Raw genomic sequence first — 25,197 nt, 5'->3', positions numbered from 1 at the left:
ATAGGGTTGCTCGTTACGTACGATGCGCTGCCGTTGATGTTCGCTGACGGTCAGTGTGATTCCAGCTTTAAACGGGGGATGCGACGGAAGCAAAGCTGCTGACGTTTTCTTCGGTTTTTCGTTGTGTGCGAGAAGCGAGTGAGAATTTTTGTCATCATCAGCATCACTCATAGGGCTTTTGCTACACACACATGCAAGACATCTGTTGGGCACACATCGCATATTTTCCTATTCAATGCAGCAAAAACGTGTCGGATAAAATTATCATTTTTTCTAAAGGTATTCATCATTTTAAAGCAATTAATAGTTAAAGTAACCGACAAATGATCCCTGAAATATATGCTGACATTTGGTAACTACGGTTTCGGTGAATTCGCGTTAAATCGGTGTCCCAAATATACTGTTTTTTGAAGCAGTTAGGGCATAGGCCAAGTTGAAAGTAACGGAATATAAAATTGGTTTTAGCATAATAAATTGCTTTCTTAGCCGAAAGCAACTGTTGGCTATTGATATTTGTTCAGTTTTATCCCACTAACATAGGTCATAGTTACATTTTTGATCATTGCTCCCGCGTCTTAGTTTATTTGTTGAAAATAATTGTTTTATTTAGTAAACAGATATATTACCTTGCCATATATATAAAGCAATTTGTAATTCCTGTTTTAAATGAAGAATATAAATCATTTAAAAAATATTGCTCTTCCCTGCCCGTGTGTTTTATATGGAGCTGTCACTTTTGCCTGCCCAACAGATATCCAATACATATGCACTCTGCAAACACCCTATACGCACACGTTGACAGTTATTCGCAGAGCAAAGAGCGAACAGCGAATTTTGCGTTTGCGGTGAAAAGGAAGCAAAAACTTTTAAAAATTTTGTAATTTCACGAATTTTATAGAAGTGTGACCGGGCGTCGGGCTATTCGTTGCCATCGTCGATCTTGTGATAGTTTCCGATAAATGCAGTGTAATGATTTCGGACTGTAAAACTTCTTTCTAGCGGCTCATGAACGGACGGATTGCATGACCGCAAAGTTTGTGGGTGGTGTGCGCCTTGAACCGTAAACATTAGTATTCTACCTTCCATTCGTGTTTCGTCTGTTTCGTGAGCCAGCCAGACATTGCGAACGTCGCTGGGTAAAAAGGCACAGTTTCAAACATTTGCATTTGCTTTAACGCCTTGTTTTGTGTGCTTGCGTAGTTGGAAAGATTCGAATGCATTAGCAGTGTGCATGTAGGTACTTTGAGGGTGTTTTTCCGTATTTTCTAATGATATCGAAACCGAGATATTTTTTCACATTTCAGGCAGGCGGCGAAATTGTTTATCTTTTTTCGACCGACCACCCTTGCGTTGCGTGCGTGAGTCATATGGATCAGTGAATGGAAAGCAAACAAACGTCTATCTACGACGCACAAACACACCGATCGAGAATATCGAGCAGCCAATTCCTTACCAAAACGATACGCACAATGACAAGCGGATTTTCGGCGGTTTTCTGGAGGTTCTTCCACTGGGGACCACTGATTGCGATGAGTAAGTAAAGGGTTCCGTGTCTACCTGGGTTTGAGAGGAAAATTTGTCGAGAGGTCTCTTTTTAAAAGCAGAAATCTAATTCATAACTGGTATTGTTTTAGAAATAACCATGCCGCGATGTGATATTTACCAGACTTGCAAATAATACTGAAAAGATCACATTTTTCAAGTGTCTTGAACCTCTCTGTTCCATGGTAGCACAGGTGGTCCATGACTGTCCGAGCAGTGCATAGTTTTCCTTTTCGAATTTTTTAATTAATATTGATTGGTATTAAATCAAATAACGTGACATGGATATTTGAACTCTCATCTTTCACGTCAAACTGTTTTGATTCTTGCTTGTTTCAAACTTTTACCAGGTATTCTAATTAAAACACGTGTTGTAAATGATCGTAGTAGCCTATGAGTAAGCACACTACCTACCAGAATTTCACAAAATTGTTTTCGTGTCCTTTCGTGATTATTCCAAACAGTGAATTAAATTTAAATGTATCTGCCATAAAAAATAAGCTAATTTAATTGCCACTCGGAAGATTGCGTGCCTAAAATGACTTAACCCGCAGAGATGTCATTTCCAGTTGGGGAAGTGGGAAAAAGCTTTCAAATGTTTTCCGTATTGACACGGAAGCCCTAAGCTCAGCTGTTTGCTGACCGTCAGAAATTGGACAAGAGCATGGCACAGTGGGTCGAAGTTGTGCGTTATTTGGTAATTTTTTTTCTCTTCAATGATTTATAGTAAAGATTTAGGGTGAACAGTAAAAAAGTGTTTGTAGGTCAATGCAGATAAATCTTAGTTCTGAGCCCAAATAGGGTGCTTTGTAGAAAAATAATTAAGTTAGTGAGAGAATTAGGTGTTTAGTTAGTTCAATGTGTATGAAACGATGTCGGTGGCAAAGTTTGAAATCAAGGATGAACTTATTGATTTTTGAACGAGGGGGTACGCTCCGAACGGTATAGAAGAGTTCCTTTGCCGAAACAATTACTGAATGAAATGGAAATTCATCCATCTCTATGGGTTGTCCATTGCTACGTATCAAAACTTATCGATTTACAAAATTTTCACGTGATTGCACTAACTGAAGCAAAAATCAACTGGGCTGGTGAGCTGCTAGCGATCCGGTCGAAGCTTGGATTGGCGATTTACGATCCAAATCAAACCCAGCAATAAGTGCGGAAGCGAATTTGGAACACCTCTGTAAAGTCAGTAAAAATGCTTTCCCAATATGCCAAAGTATTTTCACATTGCATAGAGAATCACTGCTTCAAGAAAAAGTTATTTTGCTCTAAGTTTTACAATAAAAATGTGAGATTGCTTGCTTTAAAACGCTGTATCTCGGGATCGGCTAAGAATACTTTGGGGCGATGAGTGATTGTTATGTACAAAAATCTGAAAAACACGATGAAATTGAGGTTTTTGAGATTAGATTGTCTTCATTGAGAGAAAAATGTATATTTAGTTTTCAAATTGAATTTAAAAATATTTGGCAGCACTGGTTCTCAAAAATAATATCTTTTTGCAATTCCTTGGGTAATTTCCTTTAAAAAAGCGAAATTAGTGTCTTTCTAAGCCTAATATTTCCGGAGATATCAGCAAAAGAAAATAACGAGGTTTTGACAAAAACGGGTGTTTTCCTTAAAAAAATGGAGGTGCTCTCATTAATCGAGGGAATGACCGATCGGCACCAAATTTTGGATTTTTACTTTCTGACCGCAAACCAAAAATCTGGGAAAATTTGGTTCAAATCCGTGAAGGTCGATTACACGTTTGAACTTTTTCTCGGTCACTTGACGTGGAATGACCCATATATAACTTCATATAAAATGCTTTCAAGTTGTATACAAAATTGACTGAAGTTTTTCAACATTTTCTCAAAGAGGGACAAATAATAACATCAAAACTGAATAATGTTAGAAAATCAGTTTTTCAACTTTGAGTGTGATTTTCTCATATTCGTGCTTTGTAACATAGCACGAATATGTTTCCAGCAGCAGTAAAGCGGATTCTAGAATTTGGCTTCACCATCCGGCCTGAGAAACCCACATTCACTCTACTGCATATCGAATACTTGGGACCGACATGGTTCCTCCCATCGAGGTTCCAGCGTTTGCTCTTTCCTCGGAGCGGCGAAGTAGTAAGGAAAATTCGTCCTCAAGATGAGATGCTGAAGGCTGGCACCGAATTCCGTCGGACAACAGAACAGGTAGACGCTTCTCCTGTCGGTGTTGGTGCCATTAGCCACGAGGAAAAAGTATCCACGAGCGTGAAATGAGTTGACCACAGAAAAAGCGTCAAAAGGAGAGCAGAGATCGTAAAGCGTAAAAGGGCTAATGGAGCTAAAAAGACGTGCTAATTCTGTGAGAAGGTGAATCAATCTCGTCAAGGTACACAACAAAGGGCTTTCGGCTCGATTGTCGTGATTACTGCGGTATTACGTTGATCAACGTCGTCTAAACTAGGTGACTCTGCTCACCTGGGTGATTATACAGCAAAATGTCGATATTGTTATTTCGCATGTCTTTGAAGTACTATTTCACGTCAACCTGCTGCAATCGCTGATCTACCCTCTCATCTCATCCAGATCTGATGATCAATTGGTTTTCCGAGGTAGCCTCCATTGAAGTTCTTAGGTTGGCATGCTTCGGTTAGTGCGATGAATTCCACTTCTGTGGATGATAAAGCCACGCTCGATTGCTTCCTTGAGTCCAACCCACGACCTCGCCACCGAGGAAAATGTGGAAACCTTTCGTTCCAAACAACAAACCTCCTACCAGGTTTTGGTAAAAGTCGCTTCTTGGCAGTTCCACCGAATTCTCCTCCGGATTAGGAAACTGACTGGCGAGTTGGTTTAAACAGTAACCTTTAGGGGATTTAGTCAACTGAATTCCAAGAAACAGCCGAATGTCGCCCAACACAGTCAACTTGATACATCGTTTCATCCAAGCTACCACACAGGTTGTTTTTATGTCCAAGGGCTTCACCAGGAGATTCTAGTCAATAGCGTCCGGAATGTAACTTGACGGGCCACAGAAATGTAAGTAAATCAACAAGTGCTGCGTTTAGCGCAAACTAAGATGACGGAAGAACAGTTCAAATGCCTGTTGCTTGTTTGCTGAATGAAGTCTGAGGGAAACTGTAAGGTTCGAACGGTCCGAATGACTAATCAGAGTCAGCGGTCAGAGAGGAGGAGGAGGGAGGAGCCGGCGCCTTGTTGGTACTGTGATGCAATACACCATAACCGGGACTACACGCAATCAGCACAGATGCAAGGGTTGCGATGTCGTCAGGCATTTTGAAGGATATTGCTTAAGCGCTCGTAGGAGTCCCAACTACAGGAGCAATGATTCATCAAAATCGGTCCCGTACTTCTGTGAGAAATCCTGGGCGACCAACCTTGCTTTGTACCAAACATTTCCGGTGACGTCTTCCTTTTTCTTATCACCCACTAACATCCAACAGGCTTACGGTTCTCGGGTAGATCTACTACTTCCCAAGTGTTATTCTTCATAAACGAATGATACTCCTCGTCCATTGCTGCCATCCAGTACTCATGCTTGGGATTATCAATGACTTCATTGTAGTTGCGAGGCTCACGACTATCGCTTGATGCCGCACCAAATGTCTCTCTGTAACGCAAAGCCGGAATACCTTTCGTTTGACAAATGGAATAAGATTGCTGCGTTCATCGCCGCACTTGAGGATCCTGGATTCTATCTCTTTGTCATTTCATCTAACAGCTTACTCTTTACCAACTCTTCTAAGAACGAGGGCGGCCTGTTCACCCAAGTCCAATCCAGCGCACGACAGCTTCGCGAACAGCTCTTCCAGCTTAGAAAGACGACTTTGAATGTCGTACCCATCGTTAAACGATTTGTTGCAAATCTGAGAGATGTTTTTTCATGATGATTCTTGGGATCTTTCCAGGCTTCTTTGCGTTTTTCGACTTCCGAACCAGCAAATGCTTCCAGGTGATCTGCACAAGCAGCGAAATCGTCGCTCTTGTCTTTCAGGCTCCGGGTTTTCAAGTGTCCGTTACCGGTTGTGGAATCTCGTCCTCAATGATACTCCCAAATGGTCCTCCCTGGTCAGCAGCATCTCCGCCTTGAACTTCCAAATCGTATAATTGGAGTTGTCTAGCTTCATAATGGGATGAAGCCTCTGTTGAAGACTGTTGGGATGCCGTGAAAACAGCCATTAACAGCGTAGCGGAGAACGTCCTAGGCCGTGTAGCACCGAATCGACGGAACGAACGGTTTGACAAGGATATTGGATGAGAAGAACGCAGCGCGGGTACAAATGCTGCGTAGAGCCACCCGTCAGAATGTGGAGCGAGGCAACAAACCTGACTCTTCAAGGAGAAGCAGCGCTACCAAGAGAAGAAGGAGTGCGCAGAACTCGAGCGGCTGTGCCGCTTTCACAACACACGGAAGTTCTATCACAGACTCAACGGATCTCGCAAAGGCTTCGTGCCGCGGGCCGTAATGTGCAGAGATAAAGATGAAGGTATCTTGACTGACGACCGTGCGGTGATCGAAAGGTGGAAGCAGCACTACGATGAACACCGGAATGGCGTGCAGGTGGAAGACCATGATAGTGGAGGAAGTGACCATACTGGTCTAGCAAGCAACGAAGATGTGCCACCCCCATCGGTAAGGGAAGTTAAAGAAGCCATCCAGCGGCTGAAGAACAACAAAGCAACGGGAAAGGATGGCATTCGAGCGGAACTTATTAAAATGGGCCCGGACAAGTTGACCGGCTGTCTGCATCAACTGATTGTCAAGATTTGGGATACGGGACGACTACCGGAGGAGTGGACAGACAGAGTTATCTGCCCTATCTACAAAAAAGGTGATAAGCTGGATTGTGAGAACTACCGAGCGATCACTATCCTGAATGCCGCCTACAAAGTGCTGTCCCAAGTTATCTTCTATCGACTATCGCCAATAGCCGATAGATTTGTGGCCGGCTTCATGGAGGGAGTTACCAGGCCGGCTTCATGGAGGGTCGGTCTACAACGGACCAAATCTTCACCCTGCGGTAGATCCTCCAGAAGTGCCACGAATTCCGAGTCCCCACGCACCACCCGTTCATCGATTTCAAAGCCGCATATGATAGCGTAAACCGACAAGAGCTATGGAAAATTTTGGACGAAAACGGCTTTCCGGGTAAGCTCACTAGACTTATCATGGCTACGATCGATGGGATGCAATGCTGTGTGAGAATCTCGGGTGGACTGTCGGACCCATTTGAATCTCGCAGGGGACTTCAACAAGAAGATGGTCTATCCTAACTCCGATCCCGACCTCCTCGTGGTACCAGCCGGAATACGAGCAACCTTAGCGGAGATCGGGAAACCAACCCCGGTGGAAACTAAGGTCGTATACTAACCGGGAAGGAGGTATAGTGAGTCTAGGCACTATAAGATGGCAGCCCCATCATGAGACTCGGTAGTGTTGCCCCAGTACGGCTACACACCTAAATTAAACATAAACTAACAACATTCAAGCATATACGGTGCGGAATATTCGGCATCGACCTAGGCGACGGAACAAGGACGACGAATGGAGACTCGGTACTTGGAACTGCAAATCGCTAAATTTCGCAAGTTGCAAGCGGGTGCTGATTGAACAGCTTGAACCCCGCAAACTCGGCTTCGTAGCTCTGCAGGAAATCTGTCGCAAAGGAGAGAAGGTATGGAAGATCCGTGGCGGAAAGGTCCAGTTTTACCAGAGCGGTGGCGCTACCAACGAACTGGGAACTGGATTTGTAGTGCTGGGCGGAAAGCAGAATCGCGTGATAGTTTGGAAGGCGATCAACGAAAGAATGTGTGTATTGAGGATAAATGAATATGATGAATATATGGTACTACCACCTGCCTTAGCAGAACATTCGTTTATAGCAATGAGCCTATCATGTCAAAAAGAGTTGAATATATTTAGCGATTGGTCACGCTTCCCAACTCTTGTATGAAGGTCCAAAAGGGAATTGGTCGATAAGCAACATCACTTACACGTACCAGGGATTTAGAGAATCTCCTTCCAAGGGCTAAGTCAATTGTTGAATAAACCGTCTTAATGCAGAATGACTCCAGTAGATGGGGAGAAGAGCCCGCTCATTATCCACGATGTGTTGTTAATCGGGCCAAGATTAACCCTAGAAAGTAGACTGTTTCGCTTTCCATAGGCCCACCGCTTCAAACAAGTGCTCTGAGGGTCCCTCCCTCTTCCCGATTCTAGTTTATTTATGAAATGTGGTATGTATGAGTAAAAATAGAACAATCTCACCAGCAGTCTTTCGAATGGAATAGAGTTGCGTCCTTTTGGTTTCCATAAGTGCTTCTAATAATTGATTTAATTTTTTCTTCTGGCATATAATATCCATGTGCAGTATTAACAGTCGTATTGGCCAAAGTTTTCACTATTTAGCAGGAGCTGCTTCATAAGCTAAAACGAAAAAAATAATTAAAATAACTTATTTTATGCTTACCTATTAACAACGTCGTGTGGCTCCGCCGTCTGCCCAAAACCTCGATTTTCAGATCAGGCAGCCGGGAACCACCCAGTATCGCACCTCCTAGCTTGGCTACTCAATAGAGCATTACCAGGTATGGCCACGTGGAGGCGCTAGGTAGGGGCTTGGGATACCTAGAGCTACATTGGACGCCTCATTTGCCTTCCCCATTTCATACTCAATATGTGTATTGAGGGTAAAGGGCCGATTCTTCAATTATAGCATCATTAACGTGCACTGCCCGCACGAGGGTAGACCCGACGATGAGAAAGAAGCGTTCTACGCGAGGCTGGAGGCAACGTACGACAGCTGCTCGGCACGGGACATCAAGATCGTCATCGGGGACATGATCTCCAGGGCTACACACCGAAAGATGACATGTGTAGGGACGAGGGAGGCAATTTAATTACAAACGAGCGCGAGGTGGTCGACAGATGGAAGCAGTTCTTCGATGAACACCTCAATGGCGAAGTCGCAGAAGGAAGCGGAACGGAAATTAACCTAGGAGCGCCCATGGAAGATAGTAATGTCCTAGCACCCGATCTCCAAGAAGTCAAACGAGAAATCGGTTTGCAGAAGACCAATAAAGCCGCTGGGAAGGACCGCCTACCGGCAGAGCTTTATAAACATGGCGGAGAAACGCTAGCAAAGGCTCTACACTGGGTTATTTCGAGGATTTAGGAGGAGGAAAAGCTACCGGAGGAATGGATGGAAGGAGTGGTTTGTCCCATCTACAAAAAGGGTGATCGGCTAGACTGCTGCAACTATCGTGGTATTACGCTGGTAAACGCCGCCCACAAGGTACTCTCCCAGATCCTGTTACGCTGGCTGTCACCGATAGCACAGGGTTTCGTAGGGAATTATCAGGCGGGTTTCATGGGGGCTCGCGCAACTGCGGACCAAATTTTTATTATCCGACAGATCTTGCAGAAATGTCGGGAGTACAACGTGCCCACGCATCACATCTTTATTGATTTAAGAGCAGCATACGATACAGTCGATCGAGACGAGCTATGGCAGATAATGCACGAACACGGTTTTCCGGACAAACTGACGCGACTGATCAGAGCTACATTGGATCGAGTGATGTGTTTCGTACGCATCTCTGGGACACTCTCGAGTCCCTTCGAGACACGGCGAGGGTTGAGACAAGGTGATGGTCTATCCTGCATGCTGTTCAACATCGCTCTTGGGGTGATCCGACGAGCGGGCATCGGAACGAGAGGTACGATTTTTACCAAGAGTAGCCAACTTCTAGGCTTTGCAGATGACTTCGATATCATTGCCAGGAACTTTGCGACTGCGGAGGCAATTGACGCCAGACTGAAAGCGGAGTCTAGGAGAATTGGGTTAAAAATAAATGCGTCAAAGACCAAATACATGAAAGGAAGAGGCTCAAAGGAAACAAACGCGCGTCTCCCACGGACGGTGACCGTTTACGGCGACGAACTAGAAGTGGTAGAGGAGTTCGTGTATTTGGGATCGCTGGTGACAGCGGACAACAACACTAGTAAGGATATCCAGCGGCGCATCCAAGCGGGAAATCGGGCCTACTTGGATTGTCCTTCGTAAAACGCTACGATCAGGAAGCATACGCCGCCGCACGAAGCTAACAATGTACAAAACCCTTATTAGATCGGTAGTTCTTTATGGACTTGAAGCCGTGACGCTGCTCACGGAGGACATACGCGCCCTTGCTGTGTTCGAGCGGAAAGTGCTGCGGACGATATTTGGCGGAGTACAAACTGAAAGCGGAGAGTGGCGGAGGCGTAACGACTAGGAAATTAGCGACGAGTGGCCCAAGACCGAGTTGAATGGAGACGAGTGCTTGAAACAGCACGAGCCACCCCGGCTCTATGCTGCTGAAGAAGAAGATGATGTTTCACAACCCTCTCGGAAATCATATTGAAACTTGTACAGACCATTATTAGCTCAGAAAACGTTTACGGTTTGTTAGCCGTTTATCCATGATTTTGTCCAAAACTGAGAACTTACTGACGATTAAGGAAAATCTTTCTTTATAGTAACGTCGCAATGGCTGGATCAGAGCTAGTAGGTATAGTCGAAGGCTACGCCTTCGGGAGATAAAAGAGTTCGGCAGGCAAAAGTAAAAAAAGCTGTTCAGTTATATAAATAATGTGTTAAAATGTATTTTTGAATCACTCAAAAGAATAAATAAATAGTTTATGTTTTTGACCATTTAGACACCACTGTGCAACAGTGGTGACAGTGAACGAAAAAAAGGGATTGCCAAACACGCGCCCTTAGAGAACGGGCGAAGGCTGCGTGCAGGTTCGTGCTGCTGTCTAGGAAAAAAATATGCTAATTAATTAGCTCTGCTGGTGATATGGTCACCTACAGACCAGAGGGGATGGGGTTGGGCCAAAAACTAGGGCACCAGACTGAATTCCAGGAATAGCTTTTCACGGAAATCGTTTCTTCTAGCTCTAGGTTTGCATGTTTCGTGAATGGATGGGTGGATGAGCTAGAATTTACTGCGGCATGATTAATGCTGATTGCGCTGCCCCTTTCCTAATTCCGTCAATCAACATGTAATTTGCATTTTTAGAACTGAAACTATTTCTACTGCTAATATTATGGTTTTCGTCCAACAAAACCAACGGAATAGTTCCCTACTTTTAATACCGTTCTATACGTGTCGTGCCATTTTAGCAATCATCAAATCCATCACGCTGATGACGCTCTACCTGAACGCAATGTGGTGGCCCCCGAACCGGTCCTTTGGGGGTTTCATCAATCAGACCGTATTCCTGATGCTTTCCGCCAGCACCGGGTTCAATTTCGTGATGGCATCGCTGACCGGTCCGAGGTTCCTGCCGCTGCGGTGGCGCCCGGAGAATCCCAAACACGAACAGTTTCTGCAGTACTGCACCAGCTGCGATGGGTTTAAGGCGCCGCGATCGCATCACTGCCGCAAGTGTGACCGTTGCGTCATCAAGATGGACCACCACTGTCCGTGGATTAATCACTGCGTCGGGTGGGCGAACCATGCGTACTTTACCTGCTTCCTGGCGTTCGCCGTTGCCGGTTGCATTCATGCCACCGTCATCCTGGCCGGTTCGCTGTATGCCGGCATACATCGCGATTGGTACGTGTACTACGGGCAGTACTCGAAAGCGACCGTCCATTTGGGGCTGTGGAGTTTGATTCTGGGGGTTTTGAATGTTGGACTGGCCATCGGGGTGATTATAGCCGTCGGAATGCTACTGTTTTTCCAGGTTCGTTCGATTTTGAACAATCGAACCGGCATCGAGGATTGGATTTTGGAGAAGGCAAAACATCGACGGGAAGGCAGTGGGGAAAGTTTCCGTTATCCGTACGATTTGGGCAGGTGGCGTAACGTTCAGCAGGTGGCGAGCTGGACCTGTGCCCCTATCGGTAATGGGATCGCGTGGGAAGTGGCCGATGGTTGCGACCAATATACTCTTACGGTAACTGTCTTGTATGAGTAGTTGAACTTTTAGGGCATTTTTGAAGGAATTTCTTTTTTCCGGACAGCGTGAACAGCTACGACAGAAATCGGACAAGCGCGCACGTACGAGAACCTACACTATACACCGACCGGTGTCCGGTAGCTGGATTCCGCTGTGGTCTCAGGGCTGTCGGGTTTGTCTGAGCCCTCCACTGACTGATGAGCCACGCATTAAGCTCAAAGTAGGCGACGTTGTTAGAGTCACACGTTGGAGAAAGTAAAAAATTCCGTCTTCGGACAAAATTTTACGATTAACTAACCTTCGTTTAATTTAAGGTACTGGCTATTTGGCGAAAAGGTAAACGAAGAACCAATTCCGGAACAGAAGAACGGCACAAAGAAGGAGAAAAAACAAAGAAAAGGTAAGGTGCAACAGCCGGTTGACGACGAGGTGCAGAAGCCGCCCCGGATACGGGGTTGGTTTCCGCGCCAGTGTGCCATCGAACTTATGGACGACGATGACGACGATCGGATCGAGCAGCAGAGTCATTTCAACGAGAAGAAGAAAGTCAAATAAGCCGTCACGCCAACCGCCGCCACCCGGCGCGCTGTCGGGAGCTTGTGATTTGTGTTTGATGCCTTCTAATTTAAGCGCCTAACGAGATGCGATGGAACCTCCGTATACCCCCGTCCCGGGTAGACCGGTTAGTATTTTATCATAATATTTGAGGAATATTTTCTATCAGCCATTTTTTTTTTTGATGCGAACCAAAATAAACGTATTAGTTGTATAAAATGTGGAACGTAAAACTTTTAAAATGAACTGAAATGAACACTTCTGTGTAAGCAACAAAACAGTTTACTTACAAAACCTCCTCCAATCAATTTTAAATTTTGGAGAATTTTCTTGAAAATTCCTATTTATCAGCTCAATCAAAAAGCGATCAAAGCAAACCTTGAACGGCCATTTTTTCCAACAAGCTCTTTTAGCATCACAAGCGAGTAATTTTCTATTGTGCCATAGCTCAGCGGGCGTTCAATTTAACACAGACCCGTGTTTAAGGGTTCAACTCTCAATTATTTCGCGTTTGTTAAGTTCAATTCAAAGATAAGCTATATATTTCCCGAAAAAACTTTCACAATAATTTTGGTTTTCCTAGTTTAACCCGGTCACTTCATAACCCCCTGGCTCACGCGGGACAAATACTCCGGGCTACCGTTCGTAATGGGCACGGCAATCACGTCGCCCACATTGTACGGGTGAAGGGACTCGATATGTTCGATCAGATCGACGACCCGGCTGGTGAGGGTTTTGATCATCATCATCACCTCGGGTTCTTCCATCCTGTCTCCGTCTCCGTCAGAGTCTTCTTCGACTTTGGAAATTGTGATTATACCGCGGATTATATTCACACCGATGGCTAGCTCTCGCTCCAGAATCGTGTTGGTCATTTCCTTTGCTTTGCTTTCGCTCGGCATAGCGACGTAGACGAGCGAGTGCATTCCATGTGGATATTGCAAAGACATGATTGCTAAACAGCAATGGCCGTTATTCCGGTGGTCGATGGCAGCACAAAATTGCGATTCAATTTACTCAGCAGCAGAAGCACCTGCACCGGAATAGACAATTTTTATCAAAACAAATGTAAATCACTTTTACCGGTTAGAGCCAATCCAAAGTTCGCACCTACTGCACCTCGTAGACCTCCGTAGATTAGGTACACCCGTTCAAATCGCTGGCTGGCTGGCACGGAACTGAACAACAGATGATGATAACGGTGGCAATAGACACACGGTAATGCCGATAATTATTGAAGCTCAAAAACGTTTTTTTGCTTTCCGGCATCCACTCCACAATAAATCATTGTTTCAGCTTTCAGGCTTTGTTTTGCTTTTGTTTTGTGTTTTATGTAAAATGTATAAAGCACGCACACATGCTAGCTTTCAACACCACATCATCAGATTAATTTGAATGTAGTTGTATAATGCTTATGTTGTTAGTCTCTAGGGATACCAGAATTTTCATTTTGATGTTTTGCCTTTCTACTATATAAATATACAGGGTAAGGAACGAGTTAAGCAGTGTTACCTATTTTAATCAGTTAAACATAAATGATCCGAAAATGCACTTTTTTATTTATATTTTCAAAATCTTTTGATAGTATCATCTTCACAAATCACTTAACCATACATTTGATTCACACAAACACAATTTACTGGGTTTCCGACAAGAAATATGATGAATTAAAAATTGTTGTCCAAAAACGTACATTTTTCAGCTGCAATCGCCACCTCGCTACTAACGAATTCATCAAATTGTCGGCACTGATTACAACCACTCTGAAAGTCAAGCACTCAATTGTCACATACCATATTATTCAGTCTCTTTTTTTCTATTATCTAAGGCTTTGTCACTAGCCAAAAGTTTTATTATTTTCTAACAAAACTGAAAACAAATTCTGAATTGACGGAACCTGTTCACCACTAGCAGCAGCTGATGAACTGATGAACTATCGTGTTGCCAAGACACTGTTTCGGTTCTGGAAATAAGAATTTTAAGTTTGAAATTAACTGAAACTTCCAATGGTGAAAACGTGGTTCAATACTTTCAAGAGAAATGTATGTTCATAATTAATTTTTCTTTATTAAAAACAACACAAAAGACAGCTTTTTCAATAATTTTCGAAGATTTTCTCAGTGATTTAATAAAGCAACGATGTGTTTCAATGTTATTTGCTTTGACAACACTGTTCTGGAGTCGGATCGTTTGTACTGCTATATGTTTACCTCTTTTGTTCTCCCACCATCCTTATGAACAGCGAGTGAGACGTCAAACTCGCAGTTTCCCATAAGAACATCAGAGAATAAAAGAGACGACGAATACCGTTTACCGAACGGTGCGGTGAGTGTATGCCCCCCCAGTAAACCATTTGGTTTGTATATCTCGATTGCAACTGAGATATACGAAATCATATCTGAATGAAAAAGTTATATTTCACGCCATAAAAGAACATATATGTACCAAAGTGGAGGCGATATGCGTGCGAAAGCTTTGACAATTATTTGTAATTCTTTTTTGCGTAGTTTTTATAACACGCTACTAAATACTCCTGCATATATGATTAAGATATAATCAAATATTGCAATCGTCTATACTACTTTATAAGTCACAGCCATGAATTGTATATGAAGGCACGCACGACTGCAAAACAACTTATTGTTCACTTCGATTTGACATACTCTAATTATTATATACAATTCCAATGTGAAATTGACATGAAAACGATTTATTATGAACTTTCTATTACGATTTTGTGTTATCTGGGCCGATAAACAATTTAGACAGATGGCATTTTACGCATCTATGCCGATACGCTATGCCGATTACGCATCAGATGCCGATTAGTAGGTCGCGGATAGGAACGCGAACTTACTGAATAGGGGGAAAAGTTCGAGGGATTTTTTAAGGGGACGTAAAAAAATTCAGATTTCAGAATTGCTTAAAAAAGCACCTGTTGCGACTCTTCGGTCGGCGCGACTCACGGTAGCACAGCAACACTGCCCGCAGCACGCAAAGCAGGAGGGATTTTTTATGGGGCAGCTATCGGTGTAACTGTCATCGCCTGCATCCGGGCATTCGAGTGAAAAGAAACTTGTCGATTACTACCGTGCAGAAAGTGAGGTGGCAAAAATGATTATAGATATACATTAAATAATTACATTGTGGCTACAAGTTTACTTAAAATATAAATTAAAATTAAACAGAAAATAGTGTCGTGTAAAGCACCCACCGGTTTCATATCAATATTAAATCTAACTACCAGGTAGGGAAACTTACATATAATTACATTAAACCGATTCTTACGCTAACCTTAAAACTAGATAGGTGGCTCACGTTTCACATGCATAAGTTGAAAGTAAGAAAAATTGAAGGAGTTAAATTGGAAAAGAGTTAATAGTTGATGGAAAAGATTAAATGATAGAGTTGGAGAAGATAAGATCCGTTAGGCGAAAAGAAAGGAAGCTAAAAGGAGTAAAAGTACAACGTAAGCCAAATATAATTAAAAGTTTACTACTTATATTACCTAAACAATTATAACAAAAACTTTGCAGGAAATTTTTAATCCTGGTAAATAAAACCTGATTATAAATTCGGAATCTGATTTGTTCCTGGTTGGCGTTGTCAACATCTTAAAAATTTCGTTTCTACGTCCGGATTACGATGTCGAGGCGAAGTATCTGTTCGGAAGAAGGAAGTACGTGTTTAGACGAAACAACTACATCGCACTGCAAGGCTTGCACTGAGAAGGATAACTCCCGTATGGTGCAATGCGACCAGTGCGACGACTGGTACCATTTCGACTGTGTTGGGGTAGATCAAGAGGTCGAAAATCAAGATTGGCTCTGTCCTGTATGCCAAGGTAAGCAGCGAGCCAAGAACAAGAAATCGACTGCACTAGTTGCCCCACCGGTACCATCCGTAAGTGCATACAGTACAGTTAGCACTACCAACGTAGTATCGTTGAGTACCTCTTCCAACTCAGTGACCGGTATGTCCGTCACATCGTCTATGATATTTACGCCAAATAAAGCCTGCTCGCCGCCGTCTGGGCAGCATATGTCAATGCCTCCCAACTCTCTCGTGCCACCCCACTCGCAAATACCACCACCCTCGATGATACAGCCAAACGCGTTCATGCCACCTTTTCCGTACACATTTCCGTATTCAATGCCGCCGTTTCAAACGATGCCCATTAATTGCCCCACGACGACAATGGCCTCATACTGCGGGTCTAATGCTTACGCGCCGCTCGCGGGAGTGAATCATGATCCTTGTTATACAGTGACGTCCAGTTTTTCTAAACCGATTCCATCGATCCCTATTGCAATTCCACCTAAGGCCGTTGCCTTTATGCCGACAAGTTTCTCAACCAAAGGATCACAGAAACAGAAGCCGGATGCCCGGCATACAAACCATCCTTCGAAAATCCAGCAACAAGTTTCGGAGGATAACCTGAGCCAGCATTCCGACGCAAGTTCTAGACGGTCCGCCAAGCAGAGACAGTTGGAAATAGAGCTGCAGTTTCTTGACGCAGAACGGAAAATGCAGGAAACTGAAGAAGCAAATCGACGTGAATACCTAAGGAAACGACACGAGCTGTTAAAAGTGATGGCCAACGAAAATGTTTCGGTATTAGATGTGGAGGAAGAACGTCCAAACCAAAGGGTTTCCGACTGGATAAATCATTCAGCTGAGGCGGGTCTGCAGCAAATGCACAGCTCACAAGCTGGTGCTAATCCTGAATCACTCCCGTTCCGGGTTCAACGTCAACAATCTTCGGTTCCTGTTCCAATGCCAGATCCGCAAACAGCGGTAGGTAATGTGCATCGTAATTCAAACCAGCAATCAAGGATTTTAGATCCCAGCTCCACTACGAGGCGACGCTCTACTCCAAGGCAGCGTTCAGCGGTAGATCATGACGATTTTAGTTTAACTCACAAACAAATGGCTGCTCGCCAAGCTGTTTCGCGTGATCTACCGTTATTCAGCGGTACTCCGGAAGAATGGCCGTTGTTTTATTCAACATTTACAACGACGACCAACCTGTGTGGATACACGCCGGAGGAAAATTTGATACGGTTGCAGAAATGTCTCAAAGGGAAAGCATATGAAGCGGTGAAATGTAGATTAATGCATCCAACCAATGTTCCTGGCATTATATCTACATTGAAGATGTTGTACGGCAACCCCGAGGTAATCGTTCAGAATTTGATTTACAAGATTCACGCAACGCCAGCCCCGAAAGCCGACAAGTTGGACACGCTCATCGAATTTTCACTTGCCGTGCAGAACCTGTGCGCTACTATCGAAGCTTGCCAATTGAGCGAGTATACGTACAACGTCGCTCTTTTACATGAGCTCGTCGACAAGCTTCCGATAGGATTTAAAATTGACTGGGCAAAACATCGTCGTAATCTTCCACAAGTTCATCTTGCTGCGTTTTCCAAGTGGTTGTACGAATTAGCTGAAATAGTCTGTCCAATCGCACGTCTAACGTGCAGTGAAGCACAGAGCAGTCGTGGAAATAAGAAAAGTTTTGCCTTTGTGAATGCGCATAGTGAAGAAAGTTCGAACAGTTCGCCAGAAAGATCATTACATCGAGAAGTGACGACTTCATGTACTTCACCCTGTGTAGGATGTGTTATCTGTAGGGGAAATTGTACAAAACTGGAGAAATGCCAGCGATTTAACGACCTTTCTTATAACGCTCGTTGGGCGATCGTAAAAGAATTCGCACTTTGCCGAAAATGTTTAAAAAAGCACACAGGTACCTGTAAATCTCACGAAGTATGTGGAAAAAATGATTGTGCTTTTAAACACCACCAACTTCTTCACAATGACCAGAGAAATAAAGCGGAAACCTCAGCGGGAACGAGCAGTTGTAGTAATTCAAGCTCAAATTCCAACCTAGTCGAGCAGAATACTTCCGTACGTGAGTGCAACACTCATCGTAATGCAACCAGCCAAGGGTTGTTCCGTGTTATTCCAGTTGTCATCCATGGGTCGAAGAAATCAATAAAAACATTTGCCTTTCTGGATGACGGTTCTTCGACTACGTTGCTCGACGCGTCGCTAGCCCGGGAGCTGAATCTGCAAGGAAAACTGGAACCGCTGCGTCTTAAATGGACTAACAATAAGAGCCATTTGGAAAGCAGCTCGCTGAAGCTCGACATTGAAGTGTCCGGAACAGGAGAGACTCAGAAAAAATATCGCTTGCAAGGAGTACATAGTGTGGCCAGTCTGGATCTTTTCCATCAAACAGTAGATATGCGAAAGCTGAGCGAACAGTATTCCCACTTAAAGGGTATCCCAATCGAGTCATACGAGAATGCTCAACCGCGAATCTTAATCGGAATCGATAACGCCAATCTCGCATTTCCGCTCAAGGGAAAAGAAGGCAAAATGCACGAGCCAGTCGCAACAAAAACGCGTCTAGGTTGGGTTGTCCATGGTGGTGCGAATACAAATAGCGATTTTATAGGGTATCACAGTCACATCGTCGAGTCGTGTCCGTGCAGTGATCAATCCGATGAAAGGTTGCAGCAGGTCGCACGTGACTTCCCAACGGACAGACTTGTTACCTTCAATGCGAAGCAGCTTTTACTACTCAGCACAGGACTACTTGTGCAGCAAAAGCTGCAGTCAATCTCTCAATCGTTGAGCGGTCGCTACGAAGACAGTTTCCTACGGAAACATTACGAAGTTAGTTTACCCGATTTCATATACAAGTTTTCTCCAAAACACGATCCTGAGTTGCTCAAAGGGCTAAGATTAAAAGTGTTCTACCTGGAGGATTTGTTCGAACGCATCGAGCGAGTAGGCATCGGCAATCGCAAGCGATATTGTCATCAAAATCACATCACCGTCGTTCAACGCTGCAGAATAAGTTCCCAACTGTATAATAATCAAAGGGCTGTACCTCAACCTCCCCCAACAGCTGATCTTCTTGAGATGCGATTGGTGGCATTGACACGACGTTTGATAGCACGAACTGAACAGGGGTGGGGGGTGCATATCACGTGCTTGGCTATACGGGCGTACATAGTAACTACACAACTACTTGATCAAGTTGGTTCACCCACGTTCAAGTATTTCATGGCACATCGTGGCATACCAAGAGAAATCCATATCGATCACGGCACAAACTACACTGTAGCAGACAATGAACTTGAAGCGGCGAGAGAGGAACTTGGATCGGAGTTCAGAAAAACGAATCAACGGCGTGCATGGTGCGCATCACGAATTGAAGCAAACATTCTCTGGCGACGAACGGTACGGGATCACTTCCTTGAGCCAACCAAGCGAACGAGGTGGTACACTGGAGGTCTGTCGAGACTGGTGAACGCCTTAGTAGGCTTAGAAAAGATGGACAGGTACGGTCAACGACGGTCCAGACGCGGACGGGCGTCTAGGAGCGTCCTGCGACGAAGCTTGCTGTTCATGAAGTGCGACGCGAAGGCAAGTAAACCAAGAACTTGGTGTACCGGGGGGGAATGTTGCGACTCTTCGGTCGGCGCGACTCACGGTAGCACAGCAACACTGCCCGCAGCACGCAAAGCAGGAGGGATTTTTTTATGGGGCAGCTATCGGTGTAACTGTCATCGCCTGCATCCGGGCATTCGAGTGAAAAGAAACTTGTCGATTACTACCGTGCAGAAAGTGAGGTGGCAAAAATGATTATAGATATACATTAAATAATTACATTGTGGCTACAAGTTTACTTAAAATATAAATTAAAATTAAACAGAAAATAGTGTCGTGTAAAGCACCCACCGGTTTCATATCAATATTAAATCTAACTACCAGGTAGGGAAACTTACATATAATTACATTAAACCGATTCTTACGCTAACCTTAAAACTAGATAGGTGGCTCACGTTTCACATGCATAAGTTGAAAGTAAGAAAAATTGAAGGAGTTAAATTGGAAAAGAGTTAATAGTTGATGGAAAAGATTAAATGATAGAGTTGGAGAAGATAAGATCCGTTAGGCGAAAAGAAAGGAAGCTAAAAGGAGTAAAAGTACAACGTAAGCCAAATATAATTAAAAGTTTACTACTTATATTACCTAAACAATTATAACAAAAACTTTGCAGGAAATTTTTAATCCTGGTAAATAAAACCTGATTATAAATTCGGAATCTGATTTGTTCCTGGTTGGCGTTGTCAACAGCACCTTCCGGGTGAAAATGGGTTCGGTCTGTTCAAAATTAGTTCCGCCGCTCCAACTTTTAAAGCGAAAAACCAAAAGTTTAGCTCAACAATAGTGTCTTCCAATGGTAACAGCTAGAAGAACTAAAGATAGCAAGAAGATTGGTATGCTGATATCCCCCACTTAGTCAACCCATCGCTTGTAATAAGGTAAAACAATCAGTGACCCGCTTAGACTGCTTAAAACTAGTTCTTTACCCTAGTATAAAGGTATAGAAATCACTTGGAAAACCGAAAATGGAAAGAAGGTCCTGCGGGCCGAATGTCATATACCATTCGACTCAGTTTCTAAAACTGAGCATTTTCTGTGTGTGTGTGTGTATGTATGTGTGTGTGTGTGTGTGTGTGTGTTTTTTGACGAAGGACGTCTTTGTTTACTATACAGCCTGAATTCGTTAATTGGGCCACGACTGCACTCCAGCTGATTCGCTAATTGGGCCGACTGACAGTTGTTAGAAAATTCTAAACTCGAAAATTCCATACAATTTTGACATTCAAGTTGTCACATAGCCCAATTAGCGAACGCCCAATTAACGAACCGCCCAATTAACGAAACTTTGCTGTACTAGGATTGGGTAGCACTTTGTGAAAACGAAAATAGAAGTGTAACGTTTGAATGAAAGTTTTCAAATGCTAATAACTACTAAACTACTGAACGAAACTGTACAATTTATATGTCGTTGGATAGATAAAATGATGAGCAATTTTAAGGAGGATGTAAGAGAGCAATTTTATGGAGAGCGTAAGAGGGGGGCCTCCTATACAAAGGAAACACAAATTTCCATAGAACTCGAAAACTAATCAAGCAAATGAAGCCAAATTTGGCATTGGGGGTTTTTTGAAGGTAGGATTTTTTTCTATGGTGTACTGAGACCGCTTCCATTTCTAAGAGGGGGGCTCCCATACAAATGAAATACTAATTTCCTCATAAATCTCGAACTAATCAAGCAAATGGAATCGAATTTGGCATATGGGGGTTTCAGAACGCAATAATTTTTTCTATGGTGAATTGAGACCCATCCTCTCTTTAGGAAGGGGGGCTCTCATACAAATAATAAACAAATTTTCTCATAACTCGAAAACTAATCAAGCAAAAGGAAGCACATTTGGCATGTGGGGGTTCTTGGAGGTAAGAATTTATTTTATGATGGTTTGAGACTCCTCACTCCTGTAGTAGGAGGATAAGGACGCTCATACAAATAAAACAGAAATTTTTGCGTATGTGCCATTTTTTCTGCTATGTAACAAGCGGTAAGCTATGTGAAAGAAAACTAGTAAAACCTTCTCGGAGCAAAACACAGTGAAACGACGCCGCTTACTTACGTGCCTGTTGCCATTCATGTCAAAAGAGAAGCACACTCGAATGGCACGACATATTTGCGATGAACGCTTTAATGTTATTTGTAACCAATGGCCCTTTTAAAGGCCACAAACGAGTTAAAGTAAGATTATTGAAACATGTCAAGCTACGCATAATCATATTCAATACAATAATCTGTGGGCTGTGGGTTAAAAGAAATCTATATGTCTCATTGGTTGCAGGCCTTGTACTTATGAACCCCCTTCCACGTATGCAATAAAGAATTGAATTTGAATATTTCGCTCTACTCTTTTAAAAATTCAATTAAATATTGCGGAGTTTCCACCTATTTAGAGTCCCACGCGAAAATTAGTAGCGTGGTTATTTTCTGCGTTTACCACACATGTTTGCAATTTAGCAATTTGAACCATCAGCTTTTCGTTATTGCCTCCCCACTGCACCCCTCCTTGCTTGACAAGCATATTTTCAATGTACAGCCTGAATTCGTTAATTGGGCCACGACTGCACTCCAGCTGATTCGCTAATTGGGCCGACTGACAGTTGTTAGAAAATTCTAAACTCGAAAATTCCATACAATTTTGACATTCAAGTTGTCACATAGCCCAATTAGCGAACGCCCAATTAACGAACCGCCCAATTAACGAACCACCAATTAACGAAACTTTGCTGTATTTAGTAACAGGATAATTATTTTAAAAAAATCGGATTTGCGTAGGACTCGTAAAATTGCTGCCAGGTGCAATAATGGCACACACATTTTCGTATAAACATATACATATGCCAGAACTGCAGTTTACATTACTGTGTTACCTGGCTCACTGCGAAATGCGTGGTATTCGCGGGATCGTGTTGGTTCGAAAGGTTTCGAAAAATATCGCCCTTGTATCGAAAATATCGTTAATTTTGATCACTAAGTAGTGCCAGTAGTACGCAATAATTGTATTGTGAAACTGAATTGTTATTTATGCAACTTTTTACAAATTAAATGCAATAACAAAAGCACAACTTACAAAAAATTGTTTGTTATCGATATTAACTGCATATGCGTTATAAACGAATAAAGCGTTAGTTACGTTTTATTTCAATAATACGCATATTCGCAGTGAGTCAGGTAAAACAGTAGTTCTTGATCTAATGATCTGATAAGTCCTACGTCACCCTTTCGTACAACCCTTAGGGCTGTATACCTTGTAGTTTTTTCGGTTGACAATAAGTCTCTTTACTTTTTTCTTTACGGGAAGAGTAAATGTTTAATGCACCCCATCGACATCTCTATATCGAGCTGCAGTAAACGTCAGCGACAGCATGTCCGGGGCTCAAAATTTGACAGCGGGCCCAAATCAGACTGCTGGCAGTTGAGTGAAACGCAGTGCTGAATTGCTATCTCATTTTCGCACACACGAGATGTTGGCGGCGAGAACATGGTTGTCTGCCAGAGGCTTGGTTTAATGTGACAAATCAAAAATAAGATGAACTGAAAATCTTGATCTTAGACTAACCGAATAGCAAACCAAGCTATCAACCAGCGTGGCAAGAGCAAAACAAGTCGGTAAATAATACTCCCGTTGTGTGATGTTAGACTGTAAGATACCAGACGGCCTGGGGTGACATTGCGCATCTCGTTTCGAGTGATTTTCGTTCGAGACGCCCATTTGTTTAACGTGGTCGAAACGAACGAAAATCACTCGAAACGAGATGCGCAATGTCACCCCTGGTGGTGTAATTGGTTAAACAATACGCTCAACTAGAGATTGAGAGCTGTGAGTTCGACTCTCACCCTCGCTAGTCGATATTTTTAGTCTAAGATCAAGATTTTCAGTTCATCTTATTTTTGATTTGTCACATTAAACATTTACTCTTCCCGTAAAGATATCCTATTTCTTCAAAAGCGAAGTATAACAATAATTTTTCTGAACTCCTGTTTTTCAAAGATGCTAACTTTTGAACGCATGGTTTAATATCAGCATATCAAAAAATCTGCTATGAACACATATTTCATATTGTCAATTCAAACCAAGTTTCGTAGCTTTCGGGCTCTGAAGCCCGAAAGTTAAGGTCGTTTGTAGACTCGTTAGAGGGTTAGTTTCTAATTTTCTATATATATATTCTATATAAGTCTGTAAAAATTATCTTTTGTGTTTACATTATTTTTTCTATAAATCATGTAAATATCATAAAACTAAATAAGGTGTTCATCAAGTAACATAAATGACTCTTACAAGTATTTACACACCGAAGGAAAGAAAATATACTTATTCTACGCAATACGTTGTAAATTTTACTGGCAAATAAGGATTTTGAGGAATACGGAACGGATATTTAAAAATATAGTCAAGTTAATTATAAATGTTCCTGAGAAATTAAATAACGATTATTGTGGCAGTAGAAAGGCTAGGTCTCGCCGTTAGGTGGATTAATTCGGGTTTTTTAAACTTTAAACGTCAGTTTCAAATATAAACGAGCATGTGTGTGTGTGTGTGTTTTATTAGTTTGGTTCAAGACGTACCAAAGCAAAACAAAGTCTGTACCATTTTTACCGCTGATTTGATGCCGGAAAACAAAACAAAAATTGTGCAACATTATCGGCATTTATACCGAGTGATTACACTGCCATCGTTATCATTAGCTACCGTTCTGTGCCAACCAGCGGTTTCGGTATAATAATACGTCGTGGAGTGGAGGTACAGCAAGGTCAAGTATAGGTGCGGACTCTGGACTGGCTCTGTGTCTCTCCTGTAAAATAGTGATTCGCATTTGTTTTGTTGAAACTTTTTATTCTGATACAGAGGATACAGAGCCTCGCTGCTGCGGAGTATGTTCTTGACGTGCACCGCCAGAAGACTAACGAGTAGTGTTTTGATTCGTAGCTTTTTCCTTTCATCGACCATTGCTGTAGCCACCATGGCTTCGGGACCGGCAGCACCGCACTACGAAGCTGGACTACACTCGATCGCCTACGTCACTACGCCGAACGAAAACTCCGCAAAGGAACTGGCCCGTAAGATTGTCGAGCAAAAGCTAGCCGCCTGCGTAAACGTAATCCCCGGTCTAACCTCGGTGTACGAGTGGGAAGGTAAGATAAACGAAGACAGCGAGACGCTGCTGATGATCAAAACCCGCACCAGCCGGGTGGACGAGCTGAGCAAATTTGTCCGGGAAAACCACCCGTACAGTGTGGCCGAGGTGATTTCGGTGCCCATCGAAAATGGTAACCCGCCGTATATGGACTGGTTGAGCAGAACCGTCCGGGAGAAGAAGACGTAAACTACCCAGGTAACCAAACCAAGCTAATAAACGACTGATTTCCTGCTTATACGAATGTTTATTGGTTACCTAGGAAAACAAAAAATATCGTGGAATGCAGAAAACATCGTTTTTAATAAACGTGTTTATTGATATTAGGTTGAGCCTTTTATTCCATTGAAACCTTTAGTCAAAGATAAGTTTCATTGTCGAGCGAGACACATCCATCCGATACTGGCCACTGTAACACTGTCTGTTGCTCGAGATTTTGGTTGGGTTGTCTAATTGATCGGTAACATTTGTAGCATAACAACTTCGCCCGAGTCACAGGTGTTGAGGCGCAGCGGTCGGGCACTTTAAGAGATCGAAACGTGGAAGTAAGTACAA

The 25,197-nt window shown here is 43.1% G+C and overlaps 2 protein-coding genes across 9 annotated transcripts; both read left to right on the top strand.

Moving 5' to 3' along the window:
- Window positions 1-822: 822 nt before the first annotated feature.
- On the top strand, window positions 823-12,264 carry LOC128735981 (palmitoyltransferase ZDHHC6-like). 2 transcript variants are annotated; one of them, XM_053830469.1, is made up of 5 exons: window positions 823-1,233; window positions 1,305-1,533; window positions 10,715-11,493; window positions 11,561-11,751; window positions 11,811-12,264. In XM_053830469.1, the coding sequence occupies exons 2-5, from the start codon at window positions 1,380-1,382 to the stop codon at window positions 12,049-12,051; spliced, it is 1,365 nt and encodes a 454-aa protein (XP_053686444.1). In that variant the 5' UTR covers window positions 823-1,233; window positions 1,305-1,379; the 3' UTR covers window positions 12,052-12,264. The 2 variants fall into 2 exon arrangements, with proteins under 2 accessions (XP_053686444.1, XP_053686451.1); XM_053830476.1 differs by having other exon boundaries at window positions 823-1,237.
- An 11,820-nt stretch (window positions 12,265-24,084) lies between these two features.
- On the top strand, window positions 24,085-24,949 carry LOC128745142 (protein CutA homolog). 7 transcript variants are annotated; one of them, XM_053842143.1, is made up of 2 exons: window positions 24,085-24,248; window positions 24,464-24,949. In XM_053842143.1, the coding sequence occupies exon 2, from the start codon at window positions 24,469-24,471 to the stop codon at window positions 24,829-24,831; it is 363 nt and encodes a 120-aa protein (XP_053698118.1). In that variant the 5' UTR covers window positions 24,085-24,248; window positions 24,464-24,468; the 3' UTR covers window positions 24,832-24,949. The 7 variants fall into 7 exon arrangements, with proteins under 7 accessions (XP_053698118.1, XP_053698117.1, XP_053698115.1 ...); XM_053842142.1 differs by having other exon boundaries at window positions 24,435-24,949; XM_053842140.1 differs by having other exon boundaries at window positions 24,085-24,258; window positions 24,435-24,949.
- The last annotated feature ends 248 nt before the right edge of the window (window positions 24,950-25,197 follow it).

This window comes from Sabethes cyaneus, chromosome 1 (assembly GCF_943734655.1).
Source record: "Sabethes cyaneus chromosome 1, idSabCyanKW18_F2, whole genome shotgun sequence".
NCBI classification, from domain to species: Eukaryota; Metazoa; Arthropoda; class Insecta; order Diptera; family Culicidae; genus Sabethes; species Sabethes cyaneus.
The sequence above is the reverse complement of the archived record's forward strand: the minus strand, read 5'-3'. Positions and strand labels throughout refer to the sequence as shown.

Excerpts from the sequence above, each read along its gene's own strand:
- LOC128735981 (XM_053830469.1), top strand. The coding sequence starts at position 1,380 with ATGGAAAGCAAACAAACGTCTATCTACGACGCACAAACACACCGATCG. Across the intron at positions 1,534-10,714 it reads GGGACCACTGATTGCGATGA|CAATCATCAAATCCATCACG; the intron begins GTAAGTAAAGGG and ends GTGCCATTTTAG. Across the intron at positions 11,752-11,810 it reads AGAGTCACACGTTGGAGAAA|GTACTGGCTATTTGGCGAAA; the intron begins GTAAAAAATTCC and ends GTTTAATTTAAG.
- LOC128745142 (XM_053842137.1), top strand. The coding sequence starts at position 24,382 with ATGTTCTTGACGTGCACCGCCAGAAGACTAACGAGTAGTGTTTTGATT.